The sequence below is a fragment of the Ranitomeya variabilis genome, chromosome 3 (genome assembly GCF_051348905.1).
Source record: "Ranitomeya variabilis isolate aRanVar5 chromosome 3, aRanVar5.hap1, whole genome shotgun sequence".
NCBI classification, from domain to species: Eukaryota; Metazoa; Chordata; class Amphibia; order Anura; family Dendrobatidae; genus Ranitomeya; species Ranitomeya variabilis.
Genome location: NC_135234.1, coordinates 70,333,058 through 70,356,293, shown reverse-complemented (window position 1 = coordinate 70,356,293; position 23,236 = coordinate 70,333,058). Strand labels below are relative to the sequence as shown.

Here is a 23,236-nt window from a genome sequence, read left to right as displayed (position 1 = left end):
AACCTACAGGGGGTCTATACAAAGCTGGCACATAGGGGGATAGCTGACAAGTCAATGATCCTCAATAAAAAAAGGGACACAGCAATAATTAGAGTGCACCAGCTCCTTAATTCTGAAGATTTGGGGACACTTTGGCAACCCCACAAAAATAAAAAGAAAGGAAATATCAATGTTTTCATTCAGGAAAGTCTCTTGAAGGGCTTATTCCAACATTGGAAGTTATTGCTTATTCACAAGACAGGGGATAACTTTTTAAATATTTGGGGTCCAAACACTTGACCCGAGAAATGGCCATTGCACTAGTCATTCTCCACGGGACTGCCTGTCAACCAACTCCGATCTGCTGACTAAAGGAGGACTTTCTGATAAAAATGAGTAAAAGGTACAACAGGGAAAACTTGCACTGCAAGAAATACCAGAGCTTTTGTAAAAGGTCAGGATAGTACCAAGTATAAAACACAGTACTTCATTTTAAGTGACCTTGTATCTCTTTAAAAGCAATTTCATTTCTCCGTGAGTGAGTGTAAAAGTTATGCAGCAAAAACATATTTTACCAAAAAACAAAAGAGAAATATTAAAACCGAAAATCTATTTATGTTGACAATTTTCTGAGAAGTATTATGCTTCTGCAAAGTCAAACTTGCCTACGCCTACTCATACTGGCGGTGTTCCTATTCATTTTGGTGTACATAAGGTTTGTGTATGATACCAGAGCAGGTAGAAACCAAATGCAGACACCAGCAAAATCAAAAACAGAAGTCGCTCCGGTTACTATGCAATTTTCGGGACGCTTGGTTAACCTAATTATGGGGTCTGTCCTGTAATCCTAAACAGAAAAAAAAAAAATGAACGAACCATGAAACTTACTGAGCCCTGAGTATTAGTGGTCGTACTCAAAAGCGTTGACTCTAGGACCACCATCACACATCCATATGTTGTCCAGCAAGTCTAGATCAGGAGTGAGCCCGACATACAGAACAGGTGGAGGTTAGAGATGAGCGAACATGATCAGACAAGAAGTTTTCCGAGCATGCTCGTCTGCTATTCTGCATGCTCGAAAAATATGTCCGAGTCCTTGCGCCGGCATATCTTGAGGTTTGACATCTGCAACACATGCAGGGAATGTATAAAACAGGTAATCCCTGCAAGTGTTGCAGATGTCGAACCTCAAGATATGCTGGCGCAAGGACTCGGACATATTTTTCGAGCACGCCAAAGACACTAGCAGACGAGCATGCTCGGAAAACGCCTTATCTGAGCACGTTCGCTCATCAGCAGCAGAGAGGTTTCCATCCTTTCTGCTCCGCAGCTTCCACTCCTGGTTTTCCACATTCAAATACTGACCAATATACTGATGTGTGAAAGTGGATTAAAATCACATAATGCAATGTTAAAAAAAAAGTAGGAAAAAAAAATGTATTTGTGCCTTATATTGTTGTGGAAGACTCTTCATTTTAGGATACTGCGTCTAAACAATTTATGATATGGGCATTCGTTGCCAGTTTTTCCATGACAAGCAGCTCCTTTTAGTCTACGGTTTATACCCCATTTTAGTTGGTATACTCTTCAATAAATTGTGCCAAAATTTGCCAGCGTGAGGGGACCACCCGCCTTGAAATGATCTTTTGTGAAGAAAAGTTGTCTAAAACACGTATCCAGTTTAAGACATATACACCTATAGCGGGTGCAGGAGTTGCACTGGGTGAAAGAAAAGGGGAAAAAAACATAAAATATACACTTTATAATATATTTTATCCTGGGGGGTGGGGGAATTAACACTTACGTCGTGATGGTTTTCTTTTGGACAAATATATGGAGCATGAAATGGAGCAAAGCCGCAAATACTATTCCAACAAAGAGGAACTTTCTCATGACTAAAAAACCTAAAACAAAAGAAAACAAGAGAGATTGTTAGAACAGGGAAGTCGCACTCCGAAATCAGGGTCCAAGACAACAATCAGCATGTTGGTAGAAGTCTAGATCCTTAGCGTGCACTCCCAAAAGAGACAACCCCACACATCATGTACAGAACCCCACTGCTCAGATCTCTGCAGTCCTGTATTACTAGATGGGGAAGTTAACGAGCTGGAAGGAAGCCGAGAGATGTGCCGCACGTTTGCCACCTTAATTCTGAAGTACAATGAGCCAATTGATGGGATGTAGATAAATCAAGCATGGTTTCCTTGTGTAAACCTGACCCGTGGAAACAAAGAAAACATTTGAGTATCAAGAGATGAGCAATGTTATTCATCTGGATGCCAAAGATACAAACAATAGAGGCCATTAACCTTTTATTTTCTACATAGACATTTATCACTCATCTACAGGATGCAAGATCGCTTGAGGGTACACAACCTCAATCACTACACGGGGGGTCAGGGGTATCGGGCATTACATAGAGTGCCCTGCTCTAATACGGCCATATATAAGGGACATAGAAAAAAATTGGAGTCCGGCTCAACAGGACTGGATTTTCCTTTACTTTTTAGTTTTCAAAAGAAAATATAGTTCATACAAAACAAAAATTTACATGGTCGACATTTTTAAATTTTTCTTTTGTATGCACCATATTTTCTTTTGAAAACTAAAAAGAAAAGGAAAAGGAAAATCCAGTCCTGTTGAGCTGGACTCCAATTTTTTTTATTTTCCTTGATGTGAGGCCATGACGAGGCTGGAGTCAGGTGGATGAGCATAGAGCAACTGGGTGAGCTGGAATCAAGTTTTTATAATATATAAGGGACGCATGCTTCATTTAGCATCAATAGTGCGATCGATATGGTCAGAACCAGGAGATCCCTATACCCATCGGTTGGCCTGACTTTCATCGACTGTGTATGGGGACAAACAGCCGAGTGTGCACTGCACTGCCAAGGTTTCTTTATATGTAACCACTACGCAATAACTTGGTGCCAAGATGCATTTAATAAAAAAAAGCAAAAAAACAAAACAAAAACACAGATATGGTTTGATATACAGTGAATAAATCAGATTCCACCTAAATAGTTTGTCTTTGTGCAGCGGCTGCAGACACGGGACACAGAACTCTGTGCTGCTGTCCTTTCTGGAAGGAGCAGTCTGTATAGGTGCAGGCAGCTGCTGCTAATATGGTAGTAAATCTCCATCCCGCTGAGGAACAAAGAGGAAAGCATTTCTCAAAGAAAATAACGTGGCCAGTGCGACAGTACGTAGCCAAAAATAAAGACCCTTCCTACAAGCCTTATTATTCCTCTGGAGAAACAGTCAAACACTTCATGCAGATTCTGTCACAAGATATTACAATAGAAATTACCGTACATATGAAATGAATAAGATCTCTTAGACCCGATGAGGCTGATGTACTTGCTCTGAAGTCATTTTAAGAATGATTTTATAATTCTTAAATTAAAAATGAGCATTTTATGGGTAAAGCGAGGACTCATCAAATGTTCATTTTAGCATCTGGGGAGGAAACATTAATGGATTAGACAGTCATTTTAAAAGTAAGGACACTGGCCTCATAAGGTGTTGAAAATTATTAAACTTTATGCGACTCCAGACTTGCGAATCCTGAAATCGCGGGCAGGCAACGTGACCACAAGTATGTGATTTGCGTACATGCTGTCACCTAGTCTAGACGTGCGCGGCCTCATTCAATGCAAGTGTACTGAGCGAGGTCGGACACGTCTAATCTGAATATGGCCAGAAGTATGCAACTTGACTGTGATTGACCTTCCATTCTCTGAATGCGGAGCTCTGTATAACCCCCTACACCACAGATTGGCAGCTTCTGTGTACACTGTGCATAGGCAGAAAATTATTAGTCATGAGGGAGGGTTTATACAGAACTCATAAATATGGAGGACTACGTGGCAGCAGGTTTACTAGTCCTATAGTGATAATACAATGATTTTATCAGAACTACAAGAGGCAGCCCAATAAGTGACATCACTGGAATCAAGGTTTCTGTCCCTCATGCCGCTTTCAGCATAGGTGGCAAAATACTGTTGACAGATTAGCTTCTGAACCTTGGATAAAAGTCAAAGTCAAGAACATGGTCACTATAAAAATGACAAAGAAATCTTTCCCTGACATATCGATAAAGATTTATTATGTTTCTCATCAGATATATTTTTACGATGTCCCACAATAGACACAGCTCTTGTCATTTACACAAGCCATAAAGCAGATAAACCTTTTACAAGTTAGCACATGCTTGTCATATGTCAACGGTTTTGTTTGGCTTCAATCCAAAAGTTGTCATGTGTCCCCATGGAGAAGACGAAACGCACACTGTACATATGTACTTTACTGAGGCAATAGGAATACAATTAGTTGGGACAACTCAGAACTGGATTTCATTATCAGGCACATGGAGGGCCCAACATGACCTTCATTTACCAGAAGGCATGCTCTCCGTACACTTCATGCATTGCACAGTATGAATGCCAGTCTTCATAAATCTATCTCCGTTTAGGTCCTTCCGGGGTCCATATCACTACATCCACCAATAACATCTTATCTAATTATCAATGGAACTGCAGACATTGCCCCCCTGTAGGTAGGCACATTAGGCACCAGAGCCGCCTGGCTAATGGGATTTATCCGCTTCGTCTATCAGAGATCACATTTCTAAAGTTCTAGTACACAGACACAAACAAATAGTCACTAGGTATTATCCTGAAAGCCGCAAACAATGTGAAAGGTAACCAAAAAGTACAACAGAAATGCACAAAACTGTTTACCTTCTTGTATAACCTGGGTTCACTCCGGGAGACCCATTGTGGCCTTTGTTTGAAGTTTGGCTCAGATGTCAGGGTGTACAGTGAATTTGCAGGCTAGACACTCATTGCATTTTAGAACTATTAATATTGTAGAAACCATTGTGCTCTAAAGCCACCATACACATTGGATGGCTGTCAGCCATCTCACCGACCTTTACCATACATAGGAGGGCTAGCTCAGCTGGGAGATCCGGTGTCCTCCATGACTGGTGGCGGACTACCCCCGGCAGACAATACGAGCAGCGCTCAGAAATGTGAGATGCCAATCGATATTTCCCCGACAATAAATTGTCCATACACATTAGAGTAACGACCCAACCCATTGATATTGCCAGGTTTGGCTGACATTAGCCTAATGTGTAAGGCTATGTTCACACTTTGCGGTATTTGCTGCGGATTTGACGCTGCGGATCCGCAGCAGTTTTCCATGCAGGGTACAGTACAATGTTACCCTATGGAAAACAAAAACCGCTGTTCCCACTTTGCGGAAAATCCCTTTAAAAACCGCGCGGAATTGCTGCGGAAAAAAAGAAGGAGCATGTCACTTCTTTCTGCGGATTCCGCAGCGGTTTTCAACATGCACCAACAGGAAAGTGCTGTTGGAAACCCGCAGAGGAATCCGCAGAAAAATCCGCAGAGAAAACCGCAGCGGTTTTTCAATGCGGTTTTTCCAAATCCGCTGCGGAAAAATCCGCAGCAAAATCTGCAAAGTGTGAACATGCCCTGAGGAAGATTTACATGGCCATACAGAAAGTTAGTCGGCGTTCGTTTAAAGCCCTTTGACACCGGCTGATGGCGATTGTTGTGAACTCCGTTTTCAGGCTCCCTCTTGTGGTCACAGATGGTATTGTGTGACTTTGGTTTTTTGGCTCCCCCTGGTGGTTTGGTTTATTATCCTGCGGGTCTGCTGGATCAGCTGCCTCGTTATTCACCAGGGAGGCTCCTATTTAGCTCTGCTTCACTTTCACTTGTTGCCGGCTGTCAATGTATTCAGTGCTATTCTGATTACTCCTGATTATTTCGTTTTCTGCCTCTTCAGGATAAGCTAAGTTCTGTTTGAATATTTTTTGCTCATCTGTCTGCAATATGATTTCTGTGTATGATGAGTCTAGTCCAGCTTGCTAACATGTGATTTCTTTTTGCTGGTAAGCTCTGGGGTACGGAGTTGCTTCCCCCGCACCGTTAGTTGGTGCGGGGGCTCGAGCAATCTCTGCGTGGATATTTTGAATAGGGTTTTTTATTGACCGCACAGTTTCCTTCCTATTTTCTGCTATCTAGTATTAGCGGGCCTCATTTGCTAAATCTGATTTCATCTCTGCGTTTGTGCTTTCCCCTTAACTCACCGTTAATATTTGTGGGGGGCTATTCTTATCTTTGGGGTCTTCCACTGAGGCAAGTGAGGACTTACTTTCCCTCCAAGAATAGTCAGTTTCTCAGGCCGTGACGAGACGTCTAGGATTTTTTAGGTAACGTTCCACGGCTGCCTATAGTTGTTTGCGGATAGGATCAGGTTGCGGTCAATCTAGTTACCACTTCCCCAGAGCTAGTAATCTGTTCAGTTACTTAGCTAGTCCGACCTGCGATCCTTGCCACTAGGATCATAACAGGCGATACAAACTGTATGGGAACAACCCGATTATCAAAGAGGTTGTCCACTACTCTGTCTACTCCTTCTGAATCTGCGCGTCCCCCTCTCCCCCGTAAAATAACACCTATACTCCCCTCCAGTGCCATTCCAGGGGTGTCAGCATCATTGGCTGTCACGGTGCTTAATGTCACGCAATCCCTGCGGCCGATCAGCGCTGGCTTCACTCTCTTATTGGCATCTGGTGGAAGCGAAAGCTGCGGCTCCTCTCATTTCCTCCAGATGTCTTCATTTGTATGAAGGAATAGAGAGTGAAGCCAGCGCTTCTTGGCCACAGGGATCGCGTGACAATGTCATGCGATTCCCGGGAGAGCCAGTGCCCCCACTGCTGGCATTGCGCCTGAAGTCAGTACAAGTATTATTTTACTAGGGGAGGGGGGGGATCGGGATTCAGAAGGGGTTATCCAAGTAGTGTACATCCCTTTTAAAGCAATCATTCATTCCCTACGATTTGCATATTTCACTTACATACCCATTATAGTCTATATGGCTGTTCACATTTCTGTGCTATTTTTGAGGACCGAGTGTCATGGAGATATGTCTAATTTTTAATCAAGTGTCTTGAATCAAAATCACTAATATAAGTTCCTGGGTTCATGAAAATCATGTATAGCACATGGATTCCATCACTGTGAAATCTGTATTTTTACCATTCCAAAGGGTAGGAGAAGCCTTGCATTCTGACCAAACACTGATAAAATCCATGTGATTTTTTCACGTTCGAGAAAAACACAGACGTCTAAATGAGACCTCACTGTCAGAAAGCTGTGGTCAAACATTCTGCAAAATAAAAGAAAACCCTATACTAATGTGGCATACAATGATTTTTTATTTTGTAACAGTCTGTGCAGACATGACATCACAAGATCGTGGTGGATAGTTACTGACATCTGACATAAGCATAACTAAAACATTACTGTCATGTACTGCACGATGCAAAGCAGAATTGTGAGCCGTAGGTTTTCTTAGAGGCGACTACAACCTCATAGATCTGACCTAACCAAACAGGATACCCGGCTGTAGCCAGCACTCAGCTGTAGCATGCTCAGTGACACGGGACACACAAGACAAAAGGAGTTTTAGCAAAAGCAAGTTTCTGTAATCTGAAATACCTCGCTCCGAACTGCAGCGTGAAGTTCTCCTCAGATCGTCCCTTCTGTAAGTTTGGCTCGATTCTTTCTCCCCAGCTGTCCATGACTTGCTGAGTCGGTGACCACGAGGTCCAAACTTACAATAGACATAATGGCTGGGGTCATCAGAAGTTATTCTATGCCGCACGGTTGACCTGCCCATGACTCGGCCAGCAAAATGGTGCCCGGTCACTGTGTAAACGGAGGACAGGTGCAAGAGTGATATTTTTACTCCGCAGTAGTCATACGGGAGGGACGTGAGAACAGGCCATACATATGGAGTAAAGGACAAAATGTTACATCTCATATAGGAGAATAATGTGGCATTGTCAATGGCATGTCAGATGGTAAGTATCAGGATAACGTTGGCCACATCTGCCTACACTGTCCGCTGTCTCCTGCTTCACCTCCACCCAGCATAAAACAGCGGTGTTATGGATGTGCGACAGTCATCTATGGTCAATAATAACTGGTGCCAAGGGAAGCCCCGGGGTTTCCCACAGCAATCACAACATTTTAATTTTCATTGAATTGAATCAGCGATGAAGAAAGCACATTTCCTGCACAATCTCCTCCTCGCGTCTCCTATAAACCCCCATAAAAGAGCTGCTGTGATCAGAAGATCGCGGTTCTCGCAAAGTAAACCAGCGCTGTCTGCTGTGATCTGCTGCTACTATGAACAAGGCTGGTGGGTACACCGCTAGCTCCAGTAAGTCAATCAATATGACCGCCCTTTTTATAGCAACGAAAATAAATAGCTACAATGCAATAAAACTGCAAATAAAGTAGATAACACACACACGTTTTTTGCCATCAGTCGCAGTTTTGAAAAAAAAAAAAACGGATCCATCGCAGATTGTGAAGAACTGATGCGACAGACCCTTTTTTTCGACGGATCCGACTATGGGGGCTGGCTAAAGGCTCCTAAAAAAAAAAAATCAGAGCATGCTCAGTTAAAAAAAAAAAAAAAGGAATCCGTCATTTGACGGATCCGGCGCCCATAGGCTTCCATTCTAACAAATGACGGATGGAGACAGATCTGACGCTGTCTGTTTTTTCGACGGAGACAAAAAACGTTACTTTGTTGTCTCCGGCCACCGGACAGACAATTTTCAACAGATCCGGCGAATGACGGATGAAACAGGAGGCCATCCATGGCAATCTGTCGCTAATACAAGTCTATGAGAAAAAAACATCTGGCAGAATCAGACGCTGGATCCGTTTTTGTTTTTTTTTCAAAATTTGACGGATTGAGACTGGTGGCAAAAAACTGATGTGTGAAAGGGGCCTTAGTAAAATTGTTAATGATTTGGAACATCTGGTGAAAACATGGCAAGAAAAACACAAGACTGTCAAGACAAGAAAAAGTGATGCAAAAAGCCTCCTAATTAGTCTTTTACTGTGTCTGCCAGATCAAAGGTATGAAATGTTTGATCTTATTTAATTCCTGCTGCTTGCCTGTGTGACCATACGTTCACAGATATATGGTCCATTATATTCAGTCCTAACTTTGTGGTCATTACTAGTGATGAGTGAATGTGCCTGGATAAGGTGTCATCTGAGCATGCTCCAGTGCTAACAGAGTGTCTTTGGCGTGCTCGAATAATATGTTCAGGACCCCGAACCAGCATGTGTCATGGTTGTTCGACACCTGCCACATATGCAGGGATTGTCTAACAAACAGGCAATCCTTGCATGTGTTGCACATGTCAACTAGCCGCGGGGACGCAAACTTATTATTCGAGCACCCCGAAGGCACTCAGCACCCAAGCATGCTCGCTCATCACTAGTCATTACCTTTTAGGCTGCTCCTGCATTATTACTTTATGAGCATTGTCCCCTTCATAAAGACCATAAAAATTACCTTCAAAGAGGAAAAAAGGCCCAGATCTCTGGAACCCAATAAAATCAACAAACTAAGGGGAAGAGTGGGGTTAAAAGAAGGGTAAAAATGGGTTACTGTACTTTTGATGTGGTGACCGGACCTCTTTATACCAAACTTGGCTGGGTCCTCAAGGAGTTAATATCTACTAAAGAGCAGCTTTGTTCTCCCCTGAGTACAGGACTGTGCTGTAATTTCAGTTTGGTGCAGTTGCTTTTTTTTCTGTTACTTTCTTATTCTATACAATGATGCTTCTGAGATTCTCCTGCACTTTCTGACACCACTTACAATGCCTGAGTGAGCAAACATAAAGCAGGCAGTATGTATGAAGCCAGGCAGAGTCCGGATGTACAGAAGATGTAAAACACACAACACACACCGTACATGTCCAGCAGATAACGCTCTACTGTACAGCACAAGGTGAGCATTGAGCAAAGGTCGCTGCATGATATCAGAGTCCGGATGTACTGAAGATGTAAAACACACACGCACCGCATATACACACACACAGTATATACAGTGCAGAACAAAACTTTGGACACACCTTCTTATTTAAAGATTTTTCTGTATTTTCATGACTATGAAAATTGTACATTCACACTGAAGGTATCAAAACTATGAATTAACACATGTGGAATTATATACTTAACAAAAGAGTGTGAAACAACTGAAATTATGTCTTATATTCTAGGTTCTTCAAAGTAGCCACCTTTTGCTTTGATGACTGCTTTGCACACTCTTGGCATTCTCTTGATGAGCTTCAAGAGGTAGTCACCGGGAATGGTCTTCCAACAATCTTGAAGGAGTACCCAGAGATGCTTAGCACTTGTTGGCCCTTTTGCCTTCACTCTGCGGTCCAGCTCACCCCAAACCATCTCGATTGGGTTCAGGTCTGGTGACTGTGGCGGCCAGGTCATCTGGCGTAGCACCCCATCACTCTCCTTCTTGGTCAAATTGACCCCAAACACACCTCCAGGCTGTGTAAGGGCTCTGTGCTGTTGAAAAGTAAATTATGGTCCAACTAAATGCAAACTAGATGGAATAGCATGCCGCTGCAAGATGCTATGGTAGCCATGCTGGTTCAGTATGCCTTCAATTTTGAATAAATGCCCAACAGTGTCACCAGCAAAGCACCCCAACACCATCACACCTCCTCCTCCATGCTTCACGGTGGGAGCCAGGTATGTAGAGCCCATCCGTTCACCTTTTCTGCGTCGCACAAAGACACGGTGGTTGGAACCAAAGATCTCAAATTTGGACTCATCAGACCAAAGCACAGATTTCCACTGGTCTAATGTCCATTCCTTGTGTTCTGCAGCCCAAACAAGTCTCTTCTGCTTGTTGCCTGTCCTTAGCAGTGGTTCCCTAGCAGTTATTTTACCATAAAGGCCTGCTGCACAAAGTCTCCTCTTAACAGTTGTTGTAGAGATGTGTCTGCTGCTAGAACTCTGTGTGGCACTGACCTGGTCTCTAATCTGAGCTGCTGTTAACCTGCGAATTCTGAGGCTGGTGACTCGGATAAACTTATCCTCAGAAGCAGAGGTGACTCTTGGTCTTCCTTTCCTGGGGCGGTCCTCATGTGAGCCTTGATGTTTTTTTCCACTGCACTTGGGGACACTTTCAAAGTTTTCCCAATTTTTTGGACTGACCTTCATTTCTTAAAGTAATGATGGCCACTCGTTTTTCTTTACTTAGCTGCTTTTTTCTTGCCATAATACAAATTCTAACAGTCTATTCAGTAGGACTATCTGCTGTGTATCCACCAGACTTCTGCACAACACAACTGATGGTCCCAACCCCATTTATAAGGCAAGAAATTCCACTTATTAAACTTGACAGGGTACACCTGTGAAGTGAAAACCATTCCCGGTGACTACCTCTTGAAGCTCATCAAGAGAATGCCAAGAGTGTGCAAGGCAGTCATCAAAGCAAAAGGTGGCTACTTTGAAGAACCTAGAATATAAGACATAATTTCAGTTGTTTCACATTTTTTTGTTAAGTATATAATTCCACATGTGTTAATCCATAGTTTTGATGCCTTCAGTGTGAATGTACAATTTTCATAGTCATGAAAATACAGAAAAATCTTTAAATGAGAAGGTGTGTCCAAACTTTTGGTCTGTACTGTACACACACACACACCGTACATGTCCAGAAGATACCGCACTACTGTACAGCACAAGGTGAGCATTGAGCAAAGGTCGCTGCACGGTATCTATGTGTATCATCTGCACTAAAACAACATAACAAAAAAAAAACCAAGAACTTGTATGTATGTTAGAATTAGCGCAGATTTCCTTAGTCACTATCAATTTCCAACATCTTTATTTTTGCAGCAGAGCGGAGTAAGCCCTCATTCACACCTCTGTGTTTAAACACGTACGTGAAAAATTGGTACCGATGTCAGTGTTTGGTCCGTGAGTCCATTTTACCACCAGTGTGGGCCATCATTTTTGCTATATATTGCAACACTGTGATAGGACAATAGAAAAGTTAAAAAATGATTATTATTATTGAAATGTGGGTAACACAGACTCACTATTTCATTACTGTAAGGACAAACCGCAGCGTAGATCTCAGCTTTATCTGGAGAGAGAAACCAGACATTTGGCTGAAACCTTTCAAAACAAGGTGAGAGAACTATGGGGAGAATAAAAAGGGAAAAGCAAAGCAGTTGCCTATAGCAACCAGTCAGATTCCAGCTCACATCTTTCGGAGACCCTTTGGAGAAAAAAAGCTGAATCCTGATTGGTCGTTATGGGTAACGATCTTCCTTGCACTCTTTTTGATACATTTCCTCCCAATATCAAGGACCAGAATAAAGTTTTTGGCTGTCACCGAAGACCGTGATGGATATAAAGATAATAGAATAGGAGACGTCATACCATCTAGTCAGCAGTTTACAAAACCGCCTACTTCCCAAGACGCAAAGAAAGGACTGAGCAGACATAGCAAAACTATCTAGAAGAGAAAATTTGTCTTTGTTTCCCCTTAACCAATCACAGCACAGCTTTCATTGTTCCATAGTGGTTTCAGAAATGAAATCTGTGATGTGATTGGTTGCTATGGAGAACTAAGCCAGTGTTGGTTTCAGACAAGTTTTGACAACCGAGGCCCAATAGACCTGACTGTGATGGCGCTCAGCACATAACAATGTGAGAAAATGGGGAGAAGATCTGGGGGGGAGATGAGCAGAAGGATCTAGTGTTACTATGGGGGGTTGTCAGACAGGTCACAAACCAGCACCAACCTCGATGTCAAATGCAATTTTTTAGCTACAGCCAAAAGCGTATGTGGGCGGCCGAGAAATGATGTATGTCATTCTTAAAGCTTGTCCGGAAGGCATTTTCTCCTCCGACCTCCCTGCGCACCTCTAATGGCTACATGTGAACGTTCTCAATGGGGAGAAGGGAAGACGGCGCGGTCAGACACCTCCGGGCGGGTCTGTGGTGTCTATCAATTATGGGACCAGTTTACTATAGAGCCACAATCCAGCCAGGCCCAGGACGTTCCAGTTCTGTCACATCCTCTGTACACAGGAGTGTCTGTTGTTCAGAGAAGGCCGCGGTCGCTGGTGACTCACCTCACCGTTCTTCTACAAACATGGGCTCCATGGCAGGAAGGTTCTGCTAGACCGGAGCCGACCTGCCGAGCGATGACCCGCACACTGTGCAAAGTACCAGTCATAGCGACAGCGGCTGAACGCATCCCGGCTATGTGGTTCTGCAGCAGCTGAGATAATCCCTGTACTACAGCCGCTGCGGATATTAGAGCGTACCGTCATATACTAACAGCCGTAGTAACGACATTCCTCACTGATTTCTACCGATATGGAATCACATGGAAAACTGGAATAATCTATACAATCATATCAGAATAGAAAAGGTCAGGACAAAACAACTTCCAGAAATCAGATGGCAGAAGTCTTCCAATGGATTCACACGTGGCGCATTTGGTGACAATTTTCGGCACATAAAATCCGCAGTATGCTACATTACCAGCAAAGGGGACAAGGTTTAACTTACGGTAATAGGGAACCTGTCAGGCTGAAACGGCAGGAGGAGCGGATCACATTAATGCATATGTTTGTTAAAAAGGTTTATGTAAAACGAACATTTTACTGCTTAAAATTCCTGGCGTTCATGGAGAGGAGTCCAGTGGGCGGTCCTACTAGTGATTGACAGCTATCTATGTATGTGCAATCATACAGGGAAGACGGTGAATCACTAGTAGGACCGCACACTGGACCCATATGGATAGAGGCACTGATGGTTTTAACAAATAAAATACTTACATTTTTCCAACAAATCTATAAATCATTCTCAGCTTTTTTTTTCTCCATCTGATGCTGCCTTCAATCTCATCCACATAATACGTTTTGGGTTTTTGGGGAATATGCAAAGATTTCTGTGTTAGAAAACCGCACATAAAAACTGCACGAAATGTGCCTTGTGTGAACGCAGCCTAAGGGTCCTTCTACACTCTCAGATAAATTGTCCTTTAAAAGAGGGGAAAGGAAAAAGCAGCATGATAAGTAGCAGGCACGGCTTTCCTTGCATTTATAGGTTTCTAAAATTTTGAGGTCTTTTATACTTTTGATCATTGAGCCGATCAGGAGTTTTCCCCCCTCCTCCAATATAGTTTCATTATTTTCAGCAGCATATCCCCCCATTTACATGATGAGATGTGCTGATGACAATCATTTAATAAATTAATAAAATATGAAATTGGTGATATTTGATAGTGACGGATCGTGCAGCCTCAGTCACTGGCATTTTCAAATAACAGGCCACGGAAATAAATCAAGGTGGCTCTTGACATGGCTTGGGTAATTCTTAGTCCGTTTTTACAAGTAACCTAAAAGCTGCATTATTTTGTGTTTTCTGAAAGCATCCACACCAAAATTAGCAATTAGAATCCTCTCTGAATATCATGTTTTTGCTGCAGTGTTTTGATGAGATTTCCCATGCAGATCTGAAGCAGCATGCGAGCCGTGACGTCAGTAAGGTGACTGGGGTTCATCAGCTATGAACTCCGGTGACCTTACCCAAGTCAGCGCTACACACCGCAGGAGTGTAATCACGCTCCTGCCCCAGCGTGGTCCATCTGGCTTGCTGAGCGGTCACATCATTCCACTGATCAGCAAACCATCTGAGATGAAGTTCTTCGTGAGATAGCATCACATACGGATTATCTGCGGACAGGGGAGGAATATGGTTTTTCACAATTTTTCATTTTTACAGTAATAAATGGTTAAAAGAGAGTCAGGGAGTTGTTATTTCAAATAAAGGACTTAATGTGTTTCTTCAATTAAAGAACTTTACTCTGTCTTTTTAATACGGGGTTAGTAATGGGGGTGTATTACATACGCGCCTCCATTACTAACCCCTGGGCTTGATGTCAGCTGACATGACAAAGCTGACATCAACTGCAATACTATTATCCCACTCGCCAATGCACCAGGGCAAGTGGGAAGAGCGGTGGCTAAGTGGTAGAATTGGCGCATCTAATTGATGCGCCATTTCTGGGGTGGCTGAGGGCAGATATTTTTAGTCGGGGGTGGGGTGGGGGGGCAATAACCATGGTCCCTCTCTAGGCTATTAATATCTGCCCTCAGTCACTGGCTGTCCCTCTCTGGTGGAGAAAATGGAGTGGGAGGCAAGTTTTTTCCATGATTTCATTCTTTAATTTAACACCTACAGCTCCAAAATCTGGGTCTGGGAGGGGGTCAATATCCATGGCCCCTTCCTAGGCTACTAATATTAACCTGCAGCTATCTGCCTAGCCTTTGCTGGTTATTAAATATAGCGGGGACCCCACCCCTTATTAACCACCATTAAAGGCTAAGTTGATAGCTGTGAGCTGATATTATTAGCCTGGGAAGCTCCATGTTTATTACCCCCTTCCCAGAATATAAACATTAGCCCCCAGCTGTCTGCTTTTGCGTTTTAAACGCAGATGAGTATGAGCCCTTGAAGCCAAAATGTCACACAGATGAGGCTCAATAATACAGGTAACCACTATTTTTGCACATTCATCATTTGGAGAGAGCTTATTTTAGCACTGCTTTGCCAGAGAAAGCAGGTTTGGAGCTCACAGGTATGCATCCACATTTTTACAGTGCTGCTTTTTTTTAGATTCTTAACATATACACATACATATATATGCGTGTCAGATGTCAGCTAACCAGCAGGAATACATGGTATCACCACCATCTAACTGTTGACCTTTTAGGGTTCCGAACACCTTTAACCAGTAAATAAAGAAAAAAATGGGTTATTGATCACAAATCTAGTGATCTAGATCAATGTTTCCTAAACTCCAGTCCTCATGACCCCCAACACAATCATGTTTTCAGGATTTCCTTAGTATTGCACAGGAGAGAGACCCTGTGGCCATTTCTGATCTCTTAATAAAAAATTCCATCACCTGTGCAAAACTAAGGAAATCCTGATGTATTATGGGCCCCTGAGGACTGAAGTTTGGGAAACATTGATCTATAATAACCCTCAGCGCACTGAGCAACTGAGCATAATTTTCAGAAACTATCAGGAGGTACTCAGCACACGTTTTAACCAAACTGTATAAGCCCACTTACTCTTTAAAATGAGTCCCTACTCTAAAGATTGGTGCATGTCCCCACCACCACCATATGGCCTCATTCAGACATTCATTTTTTAAGTATGTGTTCTGTGCTTTTTAAAGACAGAAAATGTCCCCTATCCATCTCCAGGGATACAAGAAAAACTGGCGACATTCTGAAGGCAAAAACAGACACCAGTCAGTTTTTCACATACTCAAAAAAAATAAATAAATAAATTTAAAAAAAAAACACGTTTGAATGAAGCCTTAAAGGGAACCTGTCACCCCGGTTTTTGAAGATGAGCTAAAAATAGCGTTAAATAGGGGCAGAGCTGGGCGTTACATTAGTGTCTTTTGTGTGCCTTTATTCCCCACCTATGCTGCCGAAATACCTTTGCAAAGTCGCCGTTTTGCGCTGTTTCTCCCCCAGATCAGGCTCATCATTCCGTTGGTGGCGTAGTGGTGTGCGCATGTCCAACAGAGAATATCCACTGCCCAGGTGATGAAAAAGAGCGCGATCTGCGCTATTCAGCCGTTTACCGGTGGGCGCGGCCATCTTTCTTCTGCCGCGCGTGCGCAGATGGAGCGCTCTGCTGCCCGGGGCTTCAGGAAAATGGCCGCGGCATGCCGCGCGTGCGCAGATGGAGATCGCGGCGGCCATTTTCCTGAAGCCCCGGGCAGCAGAGCGCTCCATCTGCGCACGCGCGGCCACAGGAAGATGGCCACACCCACCGGTAAACGGCTGAATAGCGCAGATCGCGCTCTTTTTCATCACCTGGGCAGTGGATGTTCTCTGTTGGACATGCGCACACCACTACGCCACCAACGGAATGATGAGCCTGATCTGGGGGAGAAACAGCGCAAAACGGCGACTTTGCAAAGGTATTTCGGCAGCATAGGTGGGGAATAAAGGCACACAAAGACACTAATGTAACGCCCAGCTCTGCCCCTATTTAACGCTATTTTTAGCTCATCTTCAAAAAACGGAGTGACCGGTTCCCTTTAATTATTGATGAGATCAGAAAAAAAAAGCAAAAAAGAAAACTTCATTTTGCTGCAGGTTTGCAGTAATCAAGAACATGATGTGAACACACCACAAGCTGCTGAAACATTTCGCAATCTCCAGATAATAAAAACACCTTGAACAAATGGGCGGCATTTGGTAACAATGTAAAAATAGAAAGGAGTTAATGTAAAAATAGAAAGGAGTTACTCAGTCAGCATTGATAAAATATCAATGGCTTCTCAGCTATGTGCACCCTCAAGCTATGTTCACATGCAGCATTTTTTTCTGCGGAACCTGCACTCTTAGCAGTAAAAATCAATACATTTGTTGTGTTTTCTCAGGTGCAGATTGTACGACTGCTTTTTCTACAGCATGTGTGTAACAAACTTCGTTTTATACACTAAATATACATTGAAAAACAACTGGAAAAAACATGTTTGCGGTGGATTTTTGCTGCACTCTCTCGCTGCTTAAAAAAAAAAGGGGGGGAGAAACAAGTGGATGCATTAGATTTCTAACCTCAAAGCTTTTGCTAATACCACGTACTATAAATCACAAGGCGCGAGACACGTGTGCCCAGATCAGCAGCAGGCAAACCAGTCAGTGGGGTGTATATGACTGTCAGCTAAACATGTATATTGTAAAAGGTTGCCGCGCTGAACGGCACTCACAGCTTGAAGTATCGTCCTGTGTACAGAATGGCCACTTGTCTGGCGATGTCCTCATTCACAGTCCAAAGATCCTTGGCAATGGGAGCGTCCTCCCTGAGGTAGCAAACCCCCGAAAAACAACCCGACGCCGTGTGACAGCGCTAATACCTTTTTTCTGTGTAAACAGTGCAGCAATAAAACGCTGTGTGTGAACATAGCCTCAGTGTATGTGCAGACATACATGACATGACTTGTTTTTAACAAATCTTGAACAGGAAGGGAAAACACCGTTACGCCAAGTTTGTACACGATTTATTTCTGTGCCAAGAGTTGTTGCAAACTATTTTTACTCTATTGGCAAACAAACCTTATTTCTGAATTATGACAGAATCATTGTAGGGCAGGATTGTTGCTTTGAGCTATAGAGAGTCTGTTAATCCTATTGCTCAATATCTGAGCGACTGGGGTACAGAGAACATAAACGAGTCTGGATAGCAGTAAACCGGTGATATAACACTGCTCTCCTGTTTCACAGAGGAAACAACTGGAGCATTGCATCCAATAGTGGGTCCATAGCAACTGCTACTAATGTAGCAATTTCCCCATATACAAAATAAAATGTATTGGCACAGATTCTTCTAAAGCTACTAGCCACTTTTCATCCCTAGGAGTCATTAAACTGGTCACGTGCAACTGGAGAAAGAGGAGGTAAAAGCACGCTGCCAACAGGAAAGGATGCAGTGGAAAAACCATGAAGGTGACAATGCGGTTTTTGTCTGGCAACTTGTTTACGGAGAACATTTGCTTCTTCATCAGGACAACCCACGTGGTTTATCCTGATGGAGAAGTGAGCTTCAAAATTACCTGTTTGTCCTGCTGGAGAAGCAAGTGCGCGTCGAAACCACGTGGTTTGTCCTGATGAAAAGCAAGTGCACGTCGAAATCACCTGGTTTGTCCTGATGGAAGAAGCAAGTGCGCATCGAAACCACGTGGTTTGTCCTGATGAAGAAACAAGTGCGCATCGAAACCACGTGGTTTGTCCTGATGAAGAAACAAGTGTGCTTCGAAAACCACGTGGTTTATCCTGATGAAGAAGTGTGCTTCGAAAACCACGTGGTTTGTCCTGATGAAGAAAGTGCGCATCAAAACCACGTGGTTTGTCCTGATGAAGAAACAAGTGTGCTTCGAAAACCACGTGGTTTATCCTGATGAAGAAGCAAGTGTGCTTCGAAAATCACCTGGTTGTCCTGATGGAGAAGCAAGTGTGCTTCGAAAACCACGTGGTTTATCCTGATGAAGAAGCAAGTGTGCTTCGAAAATCACCTGGTTGTCCTGATGGAGAAGCAAGTGTGCTTCGAAAACTACGTGGTTTATCCTGATGAAGAAGCAAGTGTGCTTCGAAAATCACCTGGTTGTCCTGATGAAGTAGCAAGTGTGCTTAGAAAACCACGTGGTTTGTCCTGATGAAGAAGCAAATGCGCATCAAAACCACGTGGATTGTCCTGATGAAGAAGCAAGTGTGCTTCGAAAACCAACTGGTTGTCCTGATGGAGAAGCAAGTGTTCTTCGAAAACCACGTGGTTTGTCCTGATGAAGAAACGTGTGCTTCGAAACCACCTGGTTTGTCCTGATGGAGAAGCAAGTGCGCTATGAAATGCGTTGACATTGACAAACAAATAGAAACCGCATTGTCGATTTCACGTTTTTTTCCACTGAATCCTTTCCTATTGGCAGCGTTGGTTTATGGCCACTGTCTCCAGTTGCACATGTCATTTCCTTCTATTGGTCTCCAGCAGCCAAACTCTCCAGCGATTACAGGACTGTGCCGTTCACAACCCTTGAAGGTGAGCATAATTTCTGCTTTACTTTTCGTTTCTAACCTGGATAAGACTCTATTGCGCTTATCATCTTTCCAGTTTTCATCACAATGTGGTTTCAACTAAACTGGTCATGGTCACTCTCTTGTTTTTCAGATTCTGATCTTATGTGGGTTCAGAGAGCTGGTAACTTTCAGACAAACAAGTGCAAATGCAATTCACGGTGAAAAGAGGAGGAACACAAATAGGAACTGGGCACGTTATACAACAAGGAAAAAAAGGACATCAGTAATAAAGTTACCATAACTCAGCCCTCAATGACGAAGAAACAAGTAATAATAGGATTAGCACACTCAGTAATGACACACTTTCTCCCACTCTGGGGGAGGACAGTACATACCACTTACTGTAATACTGCTGATCCTTTAACAATAGGTTCACAAGTAGCAATTGTTAGGCTTTTTTTCTCCTTGAAAAATATGGCCAGAAAACCAAAATGAAAATTGTGGAGGGTTAATGGATTTTCTTATGATTTTTTGTGCTTAGTTATGTTTCTGTCAATGAGGAAAGAATGCAGTATAGATTGGCGTGCCAAAATGTATAGAGTCAATAGCAGGCACATGCTCTACACTGGCGCCCATCAGAGCCATATATTAGGTAATACTCCCAATGTTACCTCCGGCAGAAGGATAAAATGTGATTAGAGACTTACCTAGTGGTACACTGCTGACAATGGTTTCATGAACTGAGGAAACAGGATGTTTCACTTCCATAAAATGCAAAACAAAAAGCAATTTGTCCTGTTACATGGTTTGGCTAATGCAATTTTAAAAGTTTTTCCATAATCCAAATGAACACCTATCCACAAAAGATGTCAGAAGCCAGAACCCCCATAAATAATAAAATTACGGCATATCCTTGGTCTGTCTGGAGAACGCCAGAGGATTCTGACGACCTGCCTATTATTCATACAAAACCAGTTAATCATTAAAGGGTTAAAAAAAAATAAAAATACGAGGGCTAATTTTACGTTATTTCCAAAACATACACAATGTTGGGATTCAGCCCTTTTTGCCGGTTTGATGGGTCATCATGTGATCGCTCACATGCAATTTGTACATTTGTAGTCACATGCCAACGAGCTAATCTTCCCACTTCCATGTTAAAGCATTGAGAGAAGTTAATCACATATGACTGCAAGTATGCAAACCGCATATACATAATTGTATGAAGACTGATCAAACAGCAAGCGGAGTGGATCCTAACAGTGAGTATAATACAGACTGTTAGGATTTGGCATGATACACTTTTGCCTGAAGATCAGTCCAGGCCTGGAAAACCCTTCACTGACAATTCACAATTACACATTGGAGAGAGGTGTGAAGTGTAGTCCTATAAAAGTTGACATCTGGCCACTGTCATAGACTATTCCATCACATACAGTCATATGAAAAAGTTTGGGCACCCCCTGTTAATCTTAAGCTTAATGTTTTATAAAAATGGTTTATTTTGCAACAGCTATTTCAGTTTCATATATCTAATAACTGTTGGACACAGTAATGTTTCTGCCTTGAAATGAGGTTTATTGTACTAACAGAAAATGTGCAATCTGCATTCAAACAAAATTTGACAGGTGCATAAGTATGGGCACCCTTATCATTTTCTTGTTTTAAATACTCCTACCTACTTTTTACTGACTTACTAAAGCACTGTTTTTGGTTTTGTAACCTCATTGAGCTTTGAACTTCATAGCTAGGTGTATGCAATCATGAGAAAAGCTACTTAAAGTGGCCACTTGCAAGTTGTTCTCCTGTTTGAATCTCCTCTGAATAGTGGCATCATGGGCTCCTCAAAACAACTGTCAAATGATCTGAAAACAAAGATTATTCAACATAGTTGTTCAGGGGAAGGATACAAAAAGCTGTCTCAGAGATTTAACCTGTCAGTTTCCACTGTGAGGAACATAGTAAGGAAATGGAAGAACACAGGTACAGTTCTTGTTAAGGCCAGAAGTGGCAGGCCAAGAAAAACATCAGAAAGGCAGAGAAGAAGAATGGCGAGATCAGTCAAGGACAAACCTCAGACCATCTCCAGAGAGCGGCAGCATCAACTTGCTGCAGATGGTGTCACTGTGCATCGGTCAACTATACAACGCACTGTGTTTTTTTGCTGCCATGCATAATGCCTTTTTGTATTACCAAATAACTCAATCTTGGTTTCATGAGTCCACAGGACCTTCTTCCAAAAAGAAATTGGCTTCTCCAAATGTGCTTTTGCATACCTCAGCCGACTCTGTTTGTGGCGTGCTTGCAGAAACGGCTTCTTTCGCATCACTCTCCCATTCAGGTTCTCCTTGTGCAAAGTGCGTTGTATAGTTGACCGATGCACAGTGACACCATCTGCAGCAAGTTGATGCTGCAGATCTCTGGAGGTGGCCTGAGAATTGTCCTTGACTGATCTCACCATTCTTCTTCTCTGCCTTTCTGACGTTTTTCTTGGCCTGCCACTTCTGGCCTTAACAAGAACTGTACCTGTGTTCTTCCATTTCCTTACTATGTTCCTCACAGTGGAAATTGACAGGTTAAATCTCTGAGACAGCTTTTTGTATCCTTCCCCTGAACAACTATGTTGAATAATCTTTGTTTTCAGATCATTTGACATTTGTTTTGAGGAGCCCATGATGCCACTCTTCAGAGGAGATTCAAACAGGACAACAACTGCAGATTGCACATTTTCTGTTAGTACAATAAACCTCATTTCAAGGCAGAAACATTACTGTGTCCAACAGTTATTAGATATATGAAACTGAAATAGCTGTTGCAAAAAAACCATTTTTATAAAACATTAAGCTTAAGATTAATAGGGGTGCCCAAACTTTTTCATATGACTGTATCAATGATCTATCAGTCATCAAATAATTTGCCCCTAGAACCATTTAGTGTTTTCACCTGCTATGACACCTATTTCAAGAACCTTAGATAGGGGCAGTAGCATTTAAAAAGAACACCACTGAGGGCATGGCTGTGGTGTGGTGTTTTTATCCTTGAGAAAGGCGGCGGTATGGGGCTGAAACAAAAACCTTATCTGACGCTCCCAGGCTCCTAATTACTTGAAGTGCAGCCCATCTAACGCGATTCTTTCCATTCTGGTAGATAAAGATTTCAAGGCTCCCTTTGAGCCCCCCCACATACAGTGTGATACCCCCACAGCGAGTTCAAGCACAGTACAATGAGTCCAGAGTGACCACAGCACACAGTATCATGCCCCATAGCTCCCTATTTACATTGAGATGGCCCCCACAGCTACCTATATGTAGTATGCTGGCCCCTGTACGGTCAGACACAGCCATTACACAGTACACAGCAGGGGCACAGTACTAAGATTATCTTAGCACAGGAATATACATTTTTAAAACACATCCTACTGTGGAAATTATTATTGGAAGATCTATTGATTAAGGCTATGTGCACACTGTGCATTTTTTTTATACGTTTTCTCCGCGCGAAAATGTGCCAAAATCGCTATGGAATCCTTATGCGAGCTAATTCAATGACAATCCTGAAGTGTTGTGCACATGGTCAATAAATTTCCTTTGAGTATTTGCAGTGTGTTTTTTTCTGCAGAATGTCAATTCTTTGTGCAGTGTTTCTGCAGCGTTTTTCACCCACTGACTTCAACCAAGTCAGTCAAATCCGAAGCAAAAAAAAAGTTTGCAGATTTTCTGAGGTTTTGTTTGCGTTTTTACCGGCTGCCTATTGTGTCTC

General features: G+C 42.7%; 1 protein-coding gene across 5 annotated transcripts in view; it reads right to left on the bottom strand.

Moving 5' to 3' along the window:
- The window catches only part of ST3GAL6 (ST3 beta-galactoside alpha-2,3-sialyltransferase 6), a 163,132-nt gene that overhangs the window by 75,682 nt on the left and 64,214 nt on the right, over positions 1-23,236 (bottom strand). For all 5 annotated transcript variants that reach the window (XM_077294123.1, XM_077294120.1, XM_077294122.1 and 2 more), the window contains exon 3: positions 1,784-1,883. In XM_077294123.1, the coding sequence (XP_077150238.1) occupies positions 1,784-1,883 (100 nt within the window). The remainder of the gene's footprint in view (positions 1-1,783; positions 1,884-23,236) is intronic.